A 15,034-nucleotide genomic window follows, 5' to 3' on the forward strand; every position below is an offset into this window, starting at 1 on the left:
TATATATTTTTTTTAATTAATATATATATATATATATATATATATATTTTTTTTTATATTTTTTTTAAAGCTTAAGTAAAAAATACTTACCAAGCCAGGCTAGGAACCAACAGACGAGAGCAGTGGGCGGACCACTGAACGCGGCTGGGACATCTAGCATGTGGAGGAATCAGCCCAACAACAAACAATTCAAGACCGTTTGTGTGGCTGGGGAGCGAGCCAGCCCGACACACGGGCGCTCGATCCAGATGGAAAAAGGGAGAGGTAAGATGGCTTGACAGCCACAGCCTTAGAGGGCACAACGTGCGCTCCGACCAAGAGTCACAGGCAGGCTGTCAAACACCACCAACCAGAGTTGAGCTTACCTCCCCGAACCTGCAGAAAATATAGATCCGAAACACGGATCTACGGAGCAATTAACCAGCGATGTACGTCAGGTTAACAGCGAGAAGATTCAAGAGGCCGGATGTAGTCTACCGGGCGGTATTTATAGACGCACAGGTAGCCTACACGTCACTCACGTGACACTGTTGTTATTAAATCTCGACCTGCGCGGAGCGCGAGGAGACATATCCACTCTGTTTACTGCCACTGGCAGTCTGGAAGGAATGAAACAGAACTTAATAAAGCTCCCTGGTTTCCTTGAATATTGTCAGGTGTGATCGTTTGAGTTAATTTTCCTTTTATTCTTTAATATTTGCTGCAAATCATTTAATTTTTTTGCAAAGAAATTTAACATAAAACTTTCCAATGCAAATCTGGAATGACAAATAAAGTATGTCTATATCTAAGTCTAAGTCTAAGAACAAACAAACTCTCTTTCACTGCAGCGTCTTGGCTTTTAGACCATGTTTAGTTTGTTTCTCCCTCGCTCTCTTTTCCCCTCTGTAGCTGTGTTTACACTGGGCTGGATCTCTGATCCGTCATGTGACTCAATTGTTTTCTTCATCACTTCTTTGGATACAGCAGAGGAGCAGAACGTCTTGGAGAAAATTCCTGTTTGCGCTGTGAGTCTTTTTGCTTTCTAGATTTAGATATCTGAAACTAATTCATAACCTCGAAACGACTTAAGAATGAATGTATAATCAATAATATTAAAAACTGAATTTGTGCATAGAACAGTCCTTTATTTCTGATAATTTGGCCTCCTCAGAAGGATCCTCGGAAAATTAAACCTGGGTGGGGTCTCTGAGGACACTTTAGCGGCTTCTTGAGGCGGGTTGAATCCTGAAACTTGAGAAAATCTTGCAACAAACGTCATGCATCAGGGCATCGAGTTCGTCTCAGTGTTGCAGCAGTAAAATTCCTGATGTGTACCTTTAAAATAAAAACCACGTGGACGTTGCTTACAATCTCATTGTCAATTACTGTATGTATTTCTTAGTTATAGTTTTGTGGAAACAGTTTATAAAAACTGTAAATACAGAAATGTCTGTATCTTCTTAGTTTTTGTTTTTAACAGCGTTCCAGCCTAGACTGAGGGGATGAGGTCTTGTCTTCTGCTTTGTGTCCTGTGCCTGATGGTTGCTAAAGGCCTTTCCACGCCACCATGTGTGTGTAATGATGGACCTCCAGGTTAATATCACTGGTTTGTTTTGACTTCACAACTTTTACCCCAACTCTGATCATGCATTGAGTTGAACATGATGGGTTTTCATTCATTCATTCATTCATTATCTTACCCGCTTTATCCCTTGCGGGGTCACGGGGGTCTGCTGGAGCCTATCCCAGCTCATTTTAGGTGAGAGGCAGGGGTTACACCCTGGACAGGTCACCAGTCCATCACAGGGCCACATAGAAACACACAAACCATGCTCACAATCACACTCACGCTCACACCTACGGGCAATTTTAGAATCATCAATTAACCTAGCATGCATGTTTTTGGACGAAAAAATGGATGGGTTTTCAACTGTGGAAAAAGAGACCTCAGTAGTTTGTTTACTGGAAATTACAAATTTTACTGTCATATCTACAGAAACAATGCAAGACCATTGATAGATTTAATGTTTAACCTTGAATGTTTTGCCATTTGTTTGCCAGTGTCTATATGACTTTGTAGAGGTGTGTACAGCTTACAACAGAGTACAATATTAACATGATTATTTTTTACCACATTGGATAAGAAAAGAAAAAAAAACCTGAGTAACACTGCAGTTCCCAAGATTGAAAGGGTTTTTTGATGTCTTAACCGTGTGGTCCTTCAGGATGGGGGAGATCACGAGCCTGTTTATTTTATCTTTGCTTCTTTTTATTTAGCTAAATGATTTTATAGAAAAACGGCACTGTTTGTTGGCTGTCTGGATGTGAAGGTGACTTCCCATGGGCTTTGGAAGACCTGGCTAAATGCAGAATTGTCCGTTGTTATTGAGGGTTGGTGTTGTTAAGAGTATGTGATGTACAACAGGAGGCAGATACAGAAATTACTCTTTTTGACTGTTTCCTCTTCTTTTGGGTGTGTTTCCTTCTTTTTTTCCTCTGTGATGGATAATGTTTTGTTCTGGATGGTTTATTTCTAAAGGGTCAATAATGGACTTTTTAAAATGTAAAATCTCTTATCACAGTTTGAATGCACCATTTTTGTTTAGTTCAAACATGTCATCACACACCTTTTCTGTTTTTACATTTGGTAACATGAATATTCCATTCTTGTCTTCATTCAGTATTATTTTGCTCCGTTTCTACTTTCTTACTTTCCAAACTAGTCTTTATTTTTGTATGTGTACAAAGACATGGCAGATGCAGTTCTTCTGATATTTTTTGTTTGTGTGGGTGTTAGGATCACCTGGACCTAGTGGACCACCTGGAGCCGATGGAAATCCTGGAAGCGATGGAAGGCCTGGAGAGCGTGGAGCGCCTGGAGCCTTTGGAGCACCTGGATTCCCTGGAGCCGATGGAAATCCTGGAAGCGATGGAAGGCCTGGACCAGTTATAATGTGTGGTAGAGGTGATTCTTTTATTTTTTACACAACTGTCCTAGGAATCTGATTTCTGATAATATGAAAATTATAAGATACTATGTGTTATTGCTATTTATTTTTCAGCTGTAGTACAATATACAAGTACATGTCAGATCTCAACGGGGGATTAATAGTTTTATGGAATTGTATTCTTAGTACGCTGAATATGCAGCTTACATTCGCTAGAAAAAGAGTTTTTAATGATTTTACGTTGTTGAAATACAATCGCAGATCAAGTCTGGCATCAATTATTGTTAAGTGCAGAGGCAGTTATGATAAAAATATATCCAGGAGTAAAAAGATCTGATGGATCTGTTGTAGCGGTCTGAAGGATATCCTGTACGTTTGTAGGATCTCCTCTTGCGTTCTGTGTTGCTGAATCACTGTGTTGTGAAGAGGATGCTCAGGGTTGTCCATGATCTTCATTTTGTGAAGTATCCTCCTTTGCACAATCATCTCCAGCGGTTCCCGAACAGCATTCTTTATCAGTTTGTTTAGGTTTTTTAAGTCACTCCAATGTTGCTCCACCAACACATGACTGCATGTGTGATTGCATTCTCCACAACAGACGCGTCATAGAAGACATACCGTATTTTCGCGACCATAAGGCGCACATTTTTATTTTATTTTTTTTTAATGTGCCGGGCGCCTTAAGAAACGGTGCGCCGTGTCTATTACCTGAATTACGGTAATGTAAGGCCGGCCACCATGAGAACGGTAAAGGGAGAAGGGGGCGGGTGAAGCCCCCGTGAGTTGCGACGTGAATGAGACTCCACTGAGCTGATTAATGCGAAACAGATGATGAAAACTTTTAAGGATTTTCTTGATGTGTAAAGTGAAATAAAATACAATCAAACTAAGTTTTGCTCCGCTCTATTTAAATAAGCACACTTGTGTGTGAGTGTTCTGCAGCGCGCGTGTGTTTTGCATGTCGGGAACCGAGGATGCACCTGCCGTGGGGTTGCAGGGTCCGATCGCCGCATCCCTGCGGCAGATCCGGCTGAAATGCCGGTGCTCTTTCCCCGGGAGCCCTGCTACCAGTCCATGTGGGCTACTCCGGTCCCGGCCGGTCGGAACCGTCCACATTCCCCGGTTAAAGCCGCGGTGATGGGCGCTGCTGCAGCCCGACTTCCTGGTTCCCCAAGCGGTCCGATCGACCTGGTTCCCGGCCGCTTTGCGAGCAGAGATTTCTGGGGTCTGTCTCAGGTCAGATCAGCTTCACACTCCGAGATTTTCAGCCAAATCTGTCGGTTACAAACCCGGTACCGGATCTCCGACATGCGCGTGTGTGTATTCGCGGCGCGACACACACACATTCTCGTTTATGTGCTCCTTGCCTGGCGCAGCTGATGGACAGAAACTGTATGGTGATTTTTAAAAGAAAAACTTTGCATAAGACGTTTCCAGCCGGAGTCATTATAAGGACGAATGAAAAGGGGTGGCTGGATGAAGGGATGATGATCAAGAAGCTGAGACAGGTCTGGAAATTCGGACTGGCGCAGCTGAATTAGCGGAGCGGAGTTCCTGTCTGTTACAAACCCGGTACCGGTGTTGTGCCAAAAAGTGATTGCCTGCCAGAATCGGATTTCTCCCCTGAAAATGGGTCTTTTTACCTGCCAAAAATTGATTGAAGGCCAAATACAATTAATGAAAGGTTGTTTCTACCTAAATAGGATTTTATCTTATTATTGAGCGTCATAATAAACACTAGAGCTCACAGGATTGCTTTTAACTCTTTTTAAGGACCATTATAACACAAAATAGGCATTTTCACCTGCCAAAAATTGATTGAAGGCCAAATACAGTTAAGGAAAAGTTGTTTCTGCCTAAATATGACTTGATCTCATTCTTGAGCTTCATAATCTGAAAATCTGACGTTTAAACGCTATCACTCAACGGGCTGCTGTGCGCGCTCCCGCGGCCACAAATCAGAAGAAATCCGATTCTGGCAGGCAATCACTTTTTGGCACAACACCGGCTCCCCGACAGCGCGTGTGTGTGAGCGGGACCAGCGCGCGGGGGGGGGCGGACCGGGACCCGGGACCCGGGACCCGGTCCAGCGCGAGGGGGGCGGAGCGGGACCCGGGACCCGGGACTGCCGCGGGACCAGCGCGGGGGGGGAGCGGACCGGGACCCGGGACCCGGTCCAGCGCGAGGGAGCGGGACCCGGGACCGCCGCGGTCGGGATCCGCAGCACAACGGGGTATGAAAAGTTTATTTAGTCTTGTGCTTGCCTGCCACGCTGATGGACAGAAACTGCCGGCTATGGTGATTTTTAAAAGAAAAGCGTTCCCTAAACAGACTTTTCCAGCCAGAGGGAAATGAAAAGGGCTGGATGGATGAGGAGATGATCGGGTGGCTGAGACAGGTTTATGTGCGGCGTCCCAGTGGTTTTTTTTTTATTCTTTAATGCAGAAACAGAATATGAACCTTTGAAGGGTTTGATTGATGTGAAAAGTGAAATAAAATATCAAACTAAGTTTTGCTTCCGCTCTATTTTTAGCGCGTGTGTGTTTTGCAACGCGTGTGTGTGCAGCACCGTCTCCGTATACGGCGCCTTTTGGGTCGGTGCGCTGTATGTGTGTTTTAAAACCAAAAATGACACACAAAACTGAGGGTGCGCCTTTCCACACAGTGCGCCATATGGTCGTGAAAATACGGTACATCTTGCTGCAAACCCCAAAGGAACTTAGCTTCCTTAAGAGGCTCTGTTAAGTCCTCTGTACGTTCATATAAACAGGATTGGTGTTGTATCTTCAGTCCAGTCTGCTGTCCAGGTGAACACCGATGTACCTATACTTCTCCACCACCTCCACTTCTACACCCATGTTGGAAAAACTATTCATCTTAATCCTGACTCTCCTAAAATCAGTAATAATTCCCTATTGGCTTGTTCACATTCAAGATGAGATGATTGTTCCCACGCCATACCACAAAACAGTCCATCAGTACTCAGTCTCTTTTCCATCACTGATACAATCCAAAACTGCAGTCATCCATTGTTTCTGCAGATGATGCGGCTCTGATTTTTACTCCAAAACTGAGCCGTACAGCGTGAAGAGGAATGGTGAGAGGACAGTTCCCTGTGGTGCTCCTGTGCTGCTGACCACCTGGTCAGACACACAACCATTCAGTCTCATACACTGTGGCCTGTTTGTCAGGTAGTCTGTAATCTAGGTGATTGTGGAGGCATCCACCTGTGTCTTCTGGAGTTGTTTACGTAGTAATGCAAGCTGGATGGTGTTAAAAGCACTGGAGAAATCAAAGAACATGATCCTCACAGCGCTGCCTGCTTTGTCCGGATCAGGTAATACTGCTGATGATAATAATGCTGATGTGGGCTTCTATGACATACTACAACCCCCCTGGTCTGCATGCACCTCACTTTGGTCTTGTTTGCAACAGATAGTTTATTTATTTATGTATTTTTGGCTACAATTACATCCAGCACTGAAGCAGGATGAAGAAGGATGTATCCATCTGAACTATAATAATATATTAAATGTAATCCCTCTGTTCAAGTGTCATGTTCAATTCAATTTTATATAACAGAAGTTGTCTCTAAGTGCTATCCAGAAACCTAGAACATGACGTCCGAGCAATTATTACATAAAACATGGCAGGTAAAATCTCTCTGAGTGGGTGGAAAACCTTAAGCCAAATAGTGGCAAGAAAAACTCCCCTTTAGGAGGGAAGAAACCTGGACCAGGACTTGGATCAGCTGGGCTGAGTAGGAAAAGAGAGAACAGACACAGAGAATGAAGAACAGAGAGAGGAGAGATACAATGGCTAACTGGGGCACTACAGGGATGACTATATAAGCAGATGTAGCCAGCACTGATGTGGTTAGGGGGGGGGGCTGCAGTTGAGGATTTCAGCAGACATCCACCAGATATCCACACAGACAGGTGGAAGCAGCAGTGGGATGATCAGAGGGGGGGACTGCAGGTCAGCATGCAGCTCCTGAAGCTCCGGCCTGCAAACGTGCACAAAAGAGAATCAGACCAGCACAACAAACTACAAGAATGATGGACAACAATGATGGCCATGAAATACTTCTAATTAACAACTGAGAAAGGAAAGAGAAGGAGGGGTGATGGCCACCGCTCAGTGGATCATGTTGGTGTCCCCCTGCAGCGTGGGCCTATAGCATTATACACTAATGGGGCCCGTTCATTGCTGCTTGCAGCGTTAATTTATGTTTTAATTGTGTCTTGCCGCTTTTAATGTTGATGTAAAGAACTTTGATTTACATTGTGTTAAATTGTGCTCTACAAATAAACTTACACGCACAAAAATCGGTACAGACCTGTATCATGTCGCAACTTAAAGAAAAGTCTCTTGGCGCCATGGCCGAAACCGAACAGAAAGTCGGCCATTTTGAATTAATCGTGTCATTTTGGCGAAATTTATGCCATTTCTTCGGACGCTTCTTCGCCCGAATCATAACGTGCACCCAGGTGTGTTGTACATCAAAATGTGCGTCTCCATCCTGCGACGACGGGCATTACTTTTCTCAGTCAAAAGCATTACCGTGGCGACGATAGATGCCAAGTACCTGACCTTCATTGGCATGAATTAGCCCCGCCCCTTCTTCTGATTGGTCGATATGTGATGGTCCCTATTTTCTGCCATAACTTTTGAATGGTTCGGCATAGAGAGTTGTGGGTGGTGTTATCCACTAAATGTCCAGGCCTGAAGAATCTACATGTAAGTCATACAAGCTTCCACTGCAGCCTGAACGTGCACAAGGGTGTGAGGGCCCGTTCATCGCTGCTTGCAGCTTTAATTTATGTTTTAATTGTGTCTTGCCGCTTTTAATGTTGATGTAAAGAACTTTGATTTAACTTTTGATTTATTTTTCCTCAAAACCAATTACAGCAGTGTTTCTTGGATGAAAGCATCAGCTAAATATAATGTAATGCCTTACAGTCTTTAAAAACCTTTTACTTTTAAAATTGCACATTTTATATTAGCTTAGTACCTGTTCTTTGTTTCCTCCAGATGTCTTTGGAGCTATTGCACAGGATGTTGACACACTGATGAAGACCACAGCTAAGTTTGAACTGGGTAAGTATCCCACCAAAAGACTATATGACTATATGATTTTATAAAGTAAAATCATACAGATAAGGAACATTTCTGTAACATGAACATTATTGCTTTATGTCGGTATTTCTTAGATATACATATATTATTATTTTGTCCACATTATACAGATATGAACGAAAATTCAACTTTATTCATGACAACATTTTTGTTTCTGTGTGACTTTATTCCTGATTTTCTCTATTTCAGCTGCAAATTTTGACTTTACACGGAGGGTTGGGCAGAAATACTTTGTGTCCAACAAACTCAGAGGCTCCTTCCAGGAGGCCGTCGAGTTCTGCTCTCAACAAGGTTTAGAGCTGGCTTTACCCCACAAGGACCAGGAGAACCGCATCCTGACTCAGCTGTTTGGTGACGTGGATAACGTAGCCTGGATCAACGTCAACAATAGAGCAGTGGCAAACTTTCAATCTGACATGAAAAACCAGCGTCTCACCTTCACCAACTGGGAAGGAGGACAACCAGATAAATCCATCCAGGATACTGGCTGCACCACGCTGCGAGACAATGGCTACTGGCGAGTGACGCGCGACTGCTCCCTGAACGCTTACATCATCTGTCAAATATAGACCCCCATGGAGTAACGTTAAGGACACAAATCTTTTTTTTTTTTTTTTTAAACTTTATTTTTCAGTTTTTCGTTAACAAACATTGAACTTACAAACGTAGATATACAAAGAGAGTATCCCCCCACCCCCCACCCCCCACCCCCAAGGCTCTTACACAGGCATAAAATTAATGAACAAACAAAAGTAAATAGATACACAGAAGCAAAAACAAATACAATCCTTCATTGGAAGTGAAAGCTTTCCACAAATTCTATAAATGGACTCCAGGCCAAAGTGAAGTTTTTGCGGGCTTTACATATCTTGTATCTCAGTTTCTCTAACGGTAAGAAAGATAGTACATCCCTCAGCCACTGTAGGAATGACGGGGCTACCCTTGATTTCCAGTTAAAAAGTATAAGTCTGCGTGCAAGCAGAGAAGCAAATGCTAAGACATTTGCCTGTAATTTTGAGACTTTACAGCCCGGAGGTGGTACACCAAAGATGGCTGTGTGATAGCTAGGTGTTACAGTTTGATCACAAATTGTAGAGAATACACCAAATATCTGTTTCCAATAATCATTAAGAGAAGTACATGACCAGAACATGTGTCCAGTTGTGGCAGGCACATAGCCGCACCTAGGACAACCAGGGACGGTAGTGGGAAAGAGTTTGGACAATTTATCTCTTGAGTAGTGCAGGCGGTGAAGTATTTTAAATTGAATTAAGCCATGGCGTATACACAACGATGAAGTGTGAATATGTTCCAAACTACTTTGCCACATATCCTCAGAAAGCTCAACCCCCAAATCCCCCTCCCATGCTACTTTAGTCTTATCCCATGACATCGGTTTCAAGCCCCTTATCATGTTGTAAATCACAGAAACTCGTTTCTTCCCATAGGGATCCAGTTCTAAAATAGCATCTAACTGGCTCTTAGGTGGTATAAAAGGGAATGAGGGAAACTTTGCTCTGGTGAAGCTACGTATCTGGAGAAATCTAAAATAATGCGATCTGGGTATATTATGGTCATTTTCGAGCGTTTCAAACGAAATAAAGGTGTTATCTTCGTATAAATCGCAGAAGAATATCAGTCCATTTCTATGCCAATAATGAAATGCATTGTCGAACCCAGATGGAAGAAAGAAATAGTTATTTGCTACTGGGAAGAATCTGCTATGCTGCTTCAAATGAAAATGTCTCCTAAACTGTGACCATATCTTGAGTGAGGCTTTAACTACCGGATTTGCAAGCTCTGTATTACAGTTGGATGGTAACGATGACGTGAGTGTTGGTAGAGGGTTGGATAATAATTCCATGTGGACCCAGTCTGGACCTTGCTTATTCTCATATGTGTAAATCCAATGAGTAAATTTAACTATGTTAGCTGCCCAATAATACCAGAGAAAATTGGGTAGTCCTAACCCACCAGCATCTTTAGGAACCTCCAGATATATTTTTTTCATTCTAGGATTAGAATTGTTCCATATAAATGAAGAGATAAGTCTGTCTAATTGTTTAAATGATTTCAGAGAGATAAATATAGGGATCATCTGAAAAACATAAAGAAATCTAGGGAGAACTGTCATTTTAACTATATTAATGCGACCTGCCAGTGAAATCGGTAATATTGACCATTTCGCAAAATCCTGTTTCGTTCGGTCAAGTAATGACTTAAAGTTATGTTTCTCCAAATTCTCCATCTTGTGGGTAACTGCAATTCCTAGATAGGTAAACACGCTGCGTTCTATCTTGAACGGGAATTCAGAATAGTCTGTGTCTGAGTCGTCAATTGGAAAAAGAAGGCTCTTTGAGTAGTTCAATTTATAGCCTGAGAGATGTCTAAAGTTTTCTAGGATCAACAATAACTTTGGTATTGATACTATCGGATTGGATATATATAAGAGCAGGTCGTCTGCATATAGTGCCACCTTGTGGATTTTACCACCACGGGAGATACCAGTGACACCCTCTTCCGCTCTAAGGGCTATAGCAAGGGGCTCGACCGCCAGATCGAACAAATATGGGGAGAGGCCGCAGCCCTGCCTGCAAGATCTGTGAAGGGGAAAATAGTCAGAGATATTGTTATTGGTTCGTACAGCCGCAGTGGGTGCATCATATATTATTTTAATCCATGTCAGGAATGATGATCCAAAGCCAAATTTACCTAAAACCGCAAACAGGTACTGCCACCCAACACGATCAAAAGCTTTTTCGGCATCCAAGGAGATCACCACCTCTGCGCTCTCCTCAGATGCCGTATGTGGGGTGTACAGGATGTTGAACAATCTATGCATATTGTAAAATGATTGTCTGCCCGGGATGAAGCCCGTTTGATCCGGGTCAATGACTGTTGGAATCACACCGTCTATGCGGGTGGCTAGTATTTTTGTGAGAATTTTATAATCGCAGTTCAGAAGGCTTATTGGGCGGTACGAGCCGCATAGTAAAGGGTCCTTGTCCTTTTTGAGTAGTACTGAGATTATAGCTTGGGTCATTGTTTGCGGCAATTTCCGTTGCTCAAAGATGTCCTGGTACAACTGGCTAAGTAATGGTGCTAGCTTATTAGCAAATTCTTTGTATATCTCAATCGGAAACCCATCAGGCCCCCCCGCCTTACCACTCTGCATTGATCTAATTGCCTGCATCACCTCAGCCGCTGTAATTTTCCTATCCATTTGCAAACTGTCCTCTGGGTTGATCGTCGGTATAGTCAGCCCCTCTAAAAATTTAATGATATCAGACGGGTCGTTCGGTGGCTCCGATCTGTATAGAGTCATATAGAATTGTTTAAATTCGTCATTTATTGCATTAGGGTTGGTGGTTTTCTCTCCCAGTTCTGTTCGGATCTCAGGAATCGTGTTTACAGCTGCGGACTGTCTAATTTGGTGGGCTAAAAGTTTACCAGCCTTCTCCCCGTGTTCATAGAATTTTTGTTTTGATTTAAAAAATAGTTGTTCAGTTTGTTGAATGGAAAGGTTGTCGAATTCAGTTTTTAACAATAATTTTTCTCTGTAGAGCTCGGGCGTTGGAGAGTCGGCGTATTTACGATCAACCTCTGCTATACTGCGAGACAAATCACTCAAGCGCTGTTTGCGTTTCTTTCTCTCATAAGCTGTGTAGGAGATTATCTGGCCTCTGAGATAGGCCTTAAGGGCCTCCCACACAGTGGTTAGAGGCATATCTGGAGTGAGATTGAATTCCAGAAAACTATCAATTTGTTGGGAAATTAACTCCTTAAAAGAGTCCCTGGATAACAACAGAGGATCAAACCGCCATGTACGGCGTGGTCTGGTACACTCTGGGAAGCATATATCCAGCTGTACTGGGCCATGGTCGGAAATAACAATGCTATTGTACTGGCTATCCTTGATCATAGGGAGAGTTCCACTATCTACAAGGAAAAAGTCAATTCTAGAAAAAGAGTGGTGGACTGGGGAGAAGAAAGAATATTGTCCAGTAGTTGGATTGTATCTCCTCCAGGGGTCAGAAAGTGCATAAGTTTCTATAAATGCCTGGATGACTGCACCCGATTTTGAAATTTTACTATTAGGCCTGGGATTCGATCTATCAAGTTTTGGGTGCAAAACACAGTTAAAGTCGCCCCCCAGTATCAATTGGTTGCTGCCGGGATCTGGTAATAGTGCGATAAAATTAGTAAAAAAAAGGGGGTCGTCCCAATTGGGTCCATATACATTAGCCAATGTTACCTGGGTACCGTACAGTTTGCCAGTTACAATAACATATCTACCCCTGGGATCACAAACAGTCTGCGATGGGATGAATGGGATGCCCTTTCTGATCAAAATAGCTGTACCACGCACTTTATCCTCATTTTTTGAACAGAATAATTGCCCTATCCAAGCTTTCTTTAGTTTAGTACATTCACTAGATCGTAAGTGAGTCTCCTGTAAAAATACGATATCACTTCTTAGTGTTTTTATATGTGCAAACACCCTGCTTCGCTTCACTGGGTTATGGATTCCCTTTATGTTCCAACTCAAAAAACGAATATGGTCTGACTTAAGTGTATTGGACATTGTATTTCTAGGAAAAAGAAAAGCAAGAAATGTGACAAAATGCAAAAGAGTCCCTGCCTGACTACAAAACTAAAACTAAAACTAAAACTGAGCCTTGAATCCCTATGCTGATCTACTAAACCCGTCGAGATCGCACTTCCCTCTTCTAGCATTACCCTGCAGATAACCATGTAACCTATCCTCTTAACAGGCCCTAACCAGGGCGAACCATGATGTAGATTGGGTCGAACTTAGACTGAATGTTATTTGCATATAGCCAGTTACAAAAGAAACAAAAAAAAAAAACACAAAAAAAAACACACAAACCAAAGTATCTCTGCATGACCCAACTCTCTCCTTTAAATCGTTTCCCATGCACACAATATTAGCATTTAACATCCCTTCCTCGTATTTGTATGTCTGAGAATAATTAAAGGGTTCAGAGCATTGTACATATAAACTTGCTTAAGGAGGGGAAAAAAAAAAAAAAAAAAAACTATAACTAACTATATAGCAGACCGCCATATAGAAATGGCATGCATGTGTGCATATACACAGACTTCTTATTCACCGAGGGAAAAAAAAATAAATAAAAAAAAGGGTAGGCTATAAAATGAATAAATAAAATAGGAGAGAGGAATAAAGTATATATGATGTATTTCAAACACCAGGCACCATCATCACTGAGCTAAAACATGTCAATATCTCCCGGGAGCCTCGCTGCTGGCATCATGGAAAAAGGGGGCGGGTGAATAAATGTTGTCAGAGAACAGAAAAAAAAGAAGGGTCTGATATTCAAACCCTCCACAATTTGACTCACCCACTTGTTATTAACATCTAGTCCCCATTGTCCGGTTAGTTAAATCAATTTACACTGTCCTTGGGCTTCAAGTTCTTTTTAATGTATTCCACCGCTGCCGCTGGATCCTCGAACCGCTTCTCCAGACCAGCTGAGTCGGTGATGCGCAGCACCGCGGGAAACCGGACCCCGAACCTGACATTCTGGCAGCTCCGTAGTAGACGTTTAGCTTCGGCAAATGTCGCTCTCTTCTTGGCCACCGTCACCGTGTAGTCTGGAAAGATGCTCACTCTCTTGCCGTGCAGTGTCAGCGGCGCCGAGCGCGCCGCGCCGCGGAGGACCTCATCCCGTTCCGGTAGGTAATGGAATCTGATCACGATGACTCTGGGGGGGTCCCCGTCGGCGGCGCGTCGGGCGGTGCGGTACGCCGCATCCAGGGTCGGGGTAAAGCTCAGGCCCAGTAGTTCTTGCAGTAACTTGGCGACATTCACAGTGGGCCGCTGTCCCTCGCACAATTCAACACCTTCTTTTATCCCAACCAGACGCGCACAATATCGGCGCTGCCCCCCGTCGATTTCTTCCACTTTCTGGCGGAGTGAGGCAACCTCTGTTTTTAGCACGGCAACCTCGTTCTCAGTGGTGGTCGTTTTATCGGAGTACATGTTCAAGCCGGATTCCAACTCGCTCAGGCGGGTCTCCTGCTTCACCACGTCCTCCCGGAGCGCATCTATCTTAGTGTTCAAATCAGCCGCACTTGAGTCTATCCGTGACAGAATCCTATTTTCACTGCTCGCAATGGCAGCCATGACGGCAGATAGATCTGTTGTCTCCTCATCTGAGGATTCCTCATTTGCGGACGCGTTTTCAACCGAGTCCGAGGTTTTAGCAGAGGCCTCCTTCTTGCTGCGTTTTCCTTTAGGCATTTTGCGGTTTAGTCGTCTGTTATAAAACAGATAAAGCTGTCAGTACGATGCCTTGGCGTTGTTCAGTTGCCAGAGATGAACTCAGTCCGTCCAAAATTGTTTTCTAAAAAAATTATTTACAAAAAAGGTTCGCCCCGATCGGGAGCTCTGTACAAACACGACCTCACATGTCTCTGCTCGCTCAAGGACACAAATCTTACTTTTCACATATTCCTTTTATTGTACAGTATTCATTGTAGAGTCGTACAAAGAGGTCTGTAAGAAGTGTTCCAGAAATGAAACCAGTTTAATCAAGTGAGACTGCTGATCAGCACATTTAACTACACGTAACCAATGAAAAATAACCATTAAATCAACACAGGTGAAGGAATGGAAATGATCATGGGCGCAATTTCCACTGGGGACAGGGGGGACATGTCCCCCCCACTTTTCAAAATCATGTTTTTGTCCCCCCCACTTTTTATAGTTTAAAAACTAACGGTAGGCTCAGCCTGTAATTGCGAATCATCAAGACACCCAGTGCTAAGGTACTGACGGCACGGCGGCACAGCAGCCCCGCTCCCCCTCCTCCCTCCGCTCTCCCCTCACTGCTGCTCAAGGCTGATTTATGGTTCCGCGTTAAATCGATGCAGAGCCTACGGCGTAGGTTACGCGGCGATGCGCACCGTACAGTGCGCGT

General features: G+C 43.4%; 1 protein-coding gene and 1 long non-coding RNA gene across 2 annotated transcripts; both read left to right on the forward strand.

Moving 5' to 3' along the window:
• The first annotated feature begins 953 nt into the window (after positions 1–953).
• Positions 954–2,811, forward strand: LOC133444574 (uncharacterized). The gene is made up of 3 exons (XR_009782724.1): positions 954–1,007; positions 1,447–1,575; positions 2,780–2,811. It is a non-coding gene; the product is annotated as an uncharacterized LOC133444574 (long non-coding RNA).
• A 6-nt stretch (positions 2,812–2,817) lies between these two features.
• Positions 2,818–8,663, forward strand: LOC133444535 (mannose-binding protein C-like; the record flags this gene model as incomplete). Its single annotated transcript, XM_061722376.1, has 3 exons — positions 2,818–2,947; positions 7,965–8,030; positions 8,259–8,663. Coding segments are annotated over 3 exons (576 nt in total), but the record flags the coding sequence as incomplete, so codon positions are not given.
• Between the last annotated feature and the right edge of the window lie 6,371 nt (positions 8,664–15,034).

The sequence above is a fragment of the Cololabis saira genome, chromosome 5, assembly GCF_033807715.1.
Source record: "Cololabis saira isolate AMF1-May2022 chromosome 5, fColSai1.1, whole genome shotgun sequence".
Taxonomy (NCBI): Eukaryota; Metazoa; Chordata; class Actinopteri; order Beloniformes; family Belonidae; genus Cololabis; species Cololabis saira.